This window comes from Myotis davidii, unplaced genomic scaffold (genome assembly GCF_000327345.1).
Source record: "Myotis davidii unplaced genomic scaffold, ASM32734v1 scaffold495, whole genome shotgun sequence".
Lineage (NCBI taxonomy): Eukaryota > Metazoa > Chordata > Mammalia > Chiroptera > Vespertilionidae > Myotis > Myotis davidii.
The window spans coordinates 347,308-354,760 of NW_006286239.1; the positions used below are offsets into that span (position 1 = coordinate 347,308).

General features: G+C 42.0%; 1 protein-coding gene across 3 annotated transcripts in view; it reads right to left on the reverse strand.

The window, feature by feature from the left end:
• Window positions 1-7,453, reverse strand: part of PLS1 (plastin 1) — a 165,165-nt gene that overhangs the window by 76,402 nt on the left and 81,310 nt on the right. For all 3 annotated transcript variants that reach the window (XM_015559910.1, XM_006757504.2, XM_015559909.1), the window contains exons 3-4: window positions 6,432-6,595; window positions 4,745-4,874 (exon numbers count right to left, since the gene is read on the reverse strand). In XM_015559910.1, the coding sequence (XP_015415396.1) occupies window positions 4,745-4,874; window positions 6,432-6,595 (294 nt within the window). The remainder of the gene's footprint in view (window positions 1-4,744; window positions 4,875-6,431; window positions 6,596-7,453) is intronic.

The following is a 7,453-nucleotide window of genomic DNA, read 5'->3' on the forward strand; positions in this document are numbered from 1 at the left end:
AAGATCTTTCCTCTTAGCTCCCCCCTGGGTTTCCTTCTGATCACTGTCAGTGACAGGGGGCTTCTTCCTCCTTTCCCTTTCGCCTCCCTGCATTGTGCCTACATATGCAAATTAACCACCATTTTGTTGTCAGTTAACTGCCATCTGAGTTGGCAGTTAATTTGCATATAGCCCTGATTAGCCAATGAAAAGGGTATCGTCGTACGCCAATTACCATTTTTCTCTTTTATTATATAGGATAAAAATCATTTAACAATATAGACCCTAAAAGGAAATAATTCCCGTTTCCATCACTGGATATCATATAGTAAGCTGAACTTCCCCATTTTTGCCCCAGTTCCTAGAATTAGGCAGTTTTCCTAATTTTGGCAGTTAACCCCCAAATTTAATCCAACACACACACACACACACACACACACACACACGGATGGGAGGCATGGGCAGAGAGAATAAAAAAGATCCAAACATTTACTAGTACTTCTCTTTTGCACATATCAAAATCTGCCTTCTTATTTCCTTGCCTCACCATACCTCCCCAGGGTCTTAGAGTCTAGGGCACAGGTGAGGAACATCCAGCCTACGGGCCATATAAGGCCCATGAAATTATTTGGTCTGACCCTGCCAAGGTATTAGGCATGAGTTAATTAAATGTTTGACCAAATATAGCAGGCTAATTTTTAAATTGATAATTTTGTATGGCCCACAAATGATGTTATAAATACCCAAATGGTCCTTGGCAGAAAAAAGGTTCCCTAGTCCTAGGTATTTAAAGAACACTAAGATATTATCTATACTGCCGAAACCGGTTTGGCTCAGTGGATAGAGCATCGGCCTGTGGACTGAAAGGTCTCAGGTTCGATTCCGGTCCAGGGCATGTACCTGGGTTGCGGGCACATCCCCGGTGGGGAATGTGCAGGAGGCAGCTGATCGATGTTTCTCTCTCATCGATGTTTCTGACTCTCTATCTCTCTCCCTTCCTCTCTGTAAAAAATCAATAAAATATATTTTTTAAAAAGATATTATCTATACTAATAAAAGGGTAATATGCTAATTAGACCAGATGTCCTTCCCAACGACTTCTGGATGAAGCCGGGGCTGTGAGAGACGCCCGAGTCCCAGGTGCAGGAAGGAAGCCTGGGTCCTGGATGCCAGAGGGAGGCTGGTGCTGGCAGCTAGGGGAAAGAAGGCCTACTCTTGCATGAATTTTGTGCATCGGGCCTCTAGTAGATAATGATAAGATAAAACAGATATACAAGGAAATGCATCATAAGGGAAATAAACACATCACAAGAGAGATATAAGCAATGTTTTGGAGAATTTAAAAGAAGAAATGATCACTTCTGGTTGGGATGAATCAAGTAAATGTTTTATGGAAAAGGTACTATTTCAAGATTTTTAATATGTGAAGATAGGCAGGGAAAGGGAGGATGTTTCAGATACAAGAACCAGAAATGAAAAATGGTTTCATACAACAACAATGACTATAATAACGAAAATGGACAAGTGTTGGAGAAAAGTGAAGACACTGGAACTCCCGTACACGGCTTATGGGAATGTAAAATGCTGCAGATACTTTGGAAAACAGGTTGGCAGGAGTTTTTTTTGTTTTGTTTTGTGGTTTTATTTTTGTAATACTAAACACAGAGTTACCACATGGCCTGGCAATTCTACCCTCAGATGTATATCTAAGAGAATTCAAGCACATGTCTACAGAAAAGTGGAGACACAAACATTCATATGGCATCATCATAAAAGCCAAAAAGTAGAAACAACCCCAATGTCTGTCAACTAATGAATGAATAAACAACATTCTCCACAGAATAGCAACAAAAAGGAATGAAGTACAATAAATGCTACAACAATAGAAATGAAGTACAATATGAATGATCTTTTCAAATATTATGCCAATGAAGAAGCCTATCAAGTGAGAGGATACTACTGTATGATTCCATTTATATGAAATTTCCACAATAGGCAAGTCTATAGAAATAGAAAGTTGATTCATTACTGCCAGAGGCTGGGCAAGGAGAAATGGGGAGTGACTGCTAAAGAGCATGGAATTTCTCCTTGGAATAATTAAAGGATTATAGATTAGACAGTGAAGATCACTGAACAATTCTGAATATACTAAAATCTACTGAACTGTATACTTAAAAAGGGCAAATTTTATGCTATCTCAATTATATCTCAATGCAGCTGTTCTTTTTTTTTTTTAAAGCCATTACATATTCTATATCTTGTTCTAAATAATGGTTACATGGGTGTACTCATATGTAAAAAATGTCAAATCATATACTTAAGTAAATAACTTTATGTTCTTTACTATGTGTATCTTATCTACACTAACAAAAGACAAAGATACTAATTGACCATACCTTCGCTATGCCCTAAGCCACGCCCACCAGCCAATCAGAGCGACTATATGCAAATTAACCCAACCAAGATGGCGGCCAGCAGCCATAGGCTGGAGCAAGCAGGAGGCTTGGTTGCCTGGGCGATGGAGGAAGTCAAGCTTCCTTCCTGCCCTGAGCCAGCTGTGGCCTCCGCTTATGGCAACAAAGTTTCAATTATAGAGGACAAATAAATCCCAGATACCTGCTTCCAGCCAGCCTCCACTGGGAGCTTGGGGGCTGGGGGCCGTGGCCAGCATGCAAATAGCCATCAGCCCCTCAGGATGACCACACCATCATAGGGTGACAGTCCCCGCTGGGGGGCTTGGCCGACCTGAAAATGGCCCCCAGCCCCTCACCCAGACTGGCCAGGCACCCCAGCAGGACCCCCCACCCAGAAGGGTCTGTGGCCAGCCTGCAAACAGCCATCAGCCCCTCACCCAGGCTGGCCACACCCTCATGGGGTCAGGGTCCCCACTGGGGGGCTTAGACTACCTGAAAATGGCCCCCAGCCCCTCACCCAGACTGGCCAGGCACCCCAGCAGGACCCCCCACCCAGAAGGAGCTGTGGCCAGCCTGCAAACAGCCATCAGCCATGCACCCAGGCTGGCCATACTCTCATTGGTTGAGGGTCCCCGCTAGGGGGCTTGGCCAGCCTGCAAACTGCCATCAGGCACTCACCCAGACTGGCCAGGCACCCCAAGCACCCAGGCTGGCCATACTCTCATTGGTTGAGGGTCCCCGCTAGGGGGCTTGGCCAGCCTGCAAACTGCCATCAGGCACTCACCCAGACTGGCCAGGCACCCCAGCAGGACACTCCCCCGCCCCCCGGCCCCGACCCTGAAGGGGGTGTGGCCAGCCTGAAAACGGCCCTCAGTCCCTCACCCAGGCTGGCCAGGCACCCCAGTGGGGACTCCCACACTGAAGGTGCTGTGGCCAGCCTAAAAACGGCCCTCAGCCCCTCACCCAGGCTGGACATCCCCTGAGGTCTCCCAGGCTGCCAGAGGGATGTCTGACTGCCAGCTTAGGCCCAATCCCCCAGGGAGTGGGCCTAAGCCAGTAGGTAGTCATTCCCCAAGGGGTCCCAGACTGCGAGAGGGCACAGGCTGGGCTGAGGGACCCCGCCTGAGTGCACTAATTTTTGTGCACTGAGCCTCTAGTACCTTAATAAAAAACTAATAAAAGGTACAGTGATAGAAATCAGGAAAGTGGTTACCTCTAGGGAGGACTAGTTACTGTTAGACATGAGGGAACTACTCAGGAGATAGAAGTGTTCTATCTTGATCTGGCAGGCAGCTACATGGATTTTGCTACAGGATATATATATATATATATATATATATATATACACACATACACACATATATACATATACATATACATACAGACACTACATGTAAATATTCATTTAAAGATTTCAGCACTTTTCTAAATGTACATATTACCTCAATTAAAAGGTTTTTTTAAAAAAGGAAGAAGGCTTTTCCTTAGAATGGACAGACAGAAATAGAGTAAAAAAGTATATACCTTTTAAAAAATGTAGATAACAATTATAGACCACTGCCTTCACCACTACACTACCCCACTGGGAAAAGATTAGGAAAAAAATAAAACTGGTGGGAGGAGTGCAAGTATATTATCAGAGGAAAATCCAGTTAGAAAGGAAAAGAACCAGGAGGATACTAACAGATTTAACTCACGAAGAAAGGGAAAGAAGTTACAGTGAATTTTTGTAAAAATGTTAAAAGCATTTACCAATTATGTTATGTTAATATGAACAAGTGGAACTTTGCCAAAGGTTCTTAAATATCTTGACCCTGAGAGGTAAGCTTAACGTGGGGCAAGGCCTCTCATCTTAGGAGTTACTGCCACTCTCGATTTCTCACTGGGCAATAGCCCAGTGATTCTATCAGATCAGTAGGTACGGGGCTCTCTAGTCACTGGCTGTTTGATAAAAGATCAGTCAGGAATCTCAGCTCCCAGAAAATGGAAAGAGAAAGTCCTTCCAACAAACCTCTTCACATGTTCCTAGATCAGGTCTAAAGGAAAACTCACGCCACCAGTCAGGATGAAGAAGTCATTCAAAGATTATGATTAAAGATACTCAATGCTGAAAATAAATGATACTTTTATTGTTTCTAAAACACCTGACACATAGTAAGAACTTATTGATTTCTATGAGTTTAGGATTTTTCATTTTGACATCTCTGAAATTAAGAGGCATTTCTGATTTTCCCTCAAAGGTACATAAAACAATGGTGTGAATTATAATAAATGGCATCTTAGATTCGATGAATATGAGACTTGTTGAATGAATCAATGACTAAAAGGTCAAATGTGGAGTGAGAAATTACCTGAATAGGAATGCTGTGTGCCCTCACTGGAAATGGACGAAGTTCCTCCAATAGCAGTAATCCCTTCCCTCTTGTTAATTATTTTTCGGAATGTTTTGCTGATGTCTTTGCTTTTTAACTCTTGCATTAGCTGTAATGGGATAAAAGTAAAATGAGTCTTCATCAGATAATCATAGAAAACCTTGCAACATGAAGGAAAATTATTTAGACTTCTTTATTTATTTGGAATGACATCAAAATAAATACTAACAGATAACTCACAGGTCATTTTACCAATAACAAAGAATGGACAAATGTTTGCATCCCAACCACTAGAAAAAAATGTTGTTATAATTAAGTTTAAATTGAACACATTGAAATTATTCTTCTAGATTTGCCATGATCTGTTGTACTGAAACTAAAGAATAACTACATGCAAGAGTTATGTTTCCTTTTTTTTTAAATCCCCACCCCAGGACATGCTTAGAGAGAGGGAGGGAGAGAGAGAGGGAGGGAGGAAAAGAAAGAGAGAGAGAGGGAGAAAGATGGAGAGAAAAACATCAGAGTTTTCTTGATGCAGTCCAACTGGGGGACAAACGTGAAACCCAGGCCTGTGCCCTGCCTAGGAATGGAAGCGTCAACCTTTTGGTGCCTAGGAAGACACAAAATCAACTGAGCCACACTGGCTGGCCTACATTATAGACTTTAAAATGCCTTAATGAAGGTGCTGTCTTGTCTGGACATCTTCAATGTATATGTCAGTGTAAGTTAGCTCTCGTAGGAAATAGCATAAGCTTAGAGAAACACACTCCCAGCCACCCTCTCACTGGATTTTCTAGTGGTCAGTTAGACTGAATTCAACCAGTTCTTCAAGTAGCACCAGAATGTTTTTAAAAATGCACATCTAATCATGTCACCTCACACTATTCTTCCCATATCACTGGCTTAATATTGCACTTAGGCTAAAAACAAACACCCTGCAGGACCCTGTAGAACCTGACCCTGACTTCCTTCTCTAGGGAATTCCTTTTCCCTTAACCACCTCAGCTCCAGCCACTCAGCTTCTTTTCCCCAGGTGAGAGCATCAATGTTGGCAATGGCAACAACCCAGTCATCTCTCTTGGCCTGAGAGGTTTGAAGTACATAATCTTCAATATTCAGTTCTACAATCTATTTTTCTTTTATTGGTTGAGTCATATGTTATATTTCATCTTGTTCAGTTCTTTGAGACTTGAGGTAGTTTAACAATGAAATAATGCTCGCAGAGCTAGCATCAACATTTACCTGGCCCTACTGAAACTAAGGTGTAACTGACCACAAGGAAACAACCAGTTTCTAGAAAGTATAGCTTAGCTATACTTTCAGTTTAAAAAATATTCCATTTCTCAAGGCCAAATAATAACAATAAATATTCTACACACAGAGACAGTCATTGAGCAATGAACGCAACTATAGTTTTACTAGGGCATAAACTGTTATTGTTCTCTATGCCGGACTTCCATTTGAGAATGACTTTTTCTTTTGTTTTATTTATTTTATTAATTATCATTTCATTAATTATGTGTGGATATTATTGTAGTTATCATCATCAATTTTAAAGCAGCACCATTTATGGTCTCTGCAGCTATATTTAAGCAAAGAGACAATGACGTTAAAATTTTTCTCAAAGCAATATATTCAGTAGCCAAGACAGGATTAGATTACTTACGGACACAAATTCTTCAAAACTGATTTTGCCATCTTTGTTGTTGTCAGCAACTGCTAAAATTTTCTCCACGATCTCTCGGACTTTGTAGCCAGGCAGAGGAAGGCTTGCTTCCTTAAACAGGTCCTGAAGTTCATAGTCACTGACATACCCACTGTTGTCAATATCTGTAAGATAAATTATGAGCTGTCAAATATCAATTGTACTCTGTTGGAGAGGTGCATTCAGATGGCTGTTTGGGAGATTCACAGGCAAGCAGAACCTTTTAGGTTTGTTTTGCTAGTGGCAGTAATATTTTCTCCTGCGCCTGAACTGTGCAATGTAAAAAACTCATATTCAGCCGTAACCGGTTTGGTTCAGTGGATAGAGCGTCGGCCTGCAGACTGAAAGGTCCCAGGTTCGATTCTGGTCAAGGGCATGTACATTGGTTGCGGGCACATCCCCAGTAGCGGGTGTGCAGGAGGCAGCTGATTGATGTTTCTCTCTCAAACAGCACCAGGAAACAAGAGACCCGGTCATGCCCTGGCTGGTTTGGCTCACTGGATAGAGCATCAGCCTGGGGACTGAAAGGTCCCAGGTTTGATTCCGGTCAAGGGCATATGCCTGGGTTGCGGGCACATCCCCAGTAGGAGATGTGCAGGAGGCCGCTAATTGATGTTTCTCTCTCATCGATGTTTCTCACTCTCTATCTCTCTCCCTTCTTCTCTGTAAAAAATAAAAAATATATATATATTTTTTAAAAACTCATATTCAAATGCACTTTTCCCCCATAGGTTTAGGACTACCATACATATTTTAAGTGCATACTACAGATACTGCCCTGATAGATGAAAACTCAGGTGTAGCACATGACTAAGCTTCAAAGAGCTAAGTATTTGGAAGTCTCAGATATCTAAAAGAAATACAGCATCAATGGTCACAAGGGAACACCCATCAGACTTTAAGTTCTTTATGGAATTACAGAAGGGGTCTGCTGGACCCACACTTCATATAAACTATGTATGTGTAAAATATACAAGGCATTC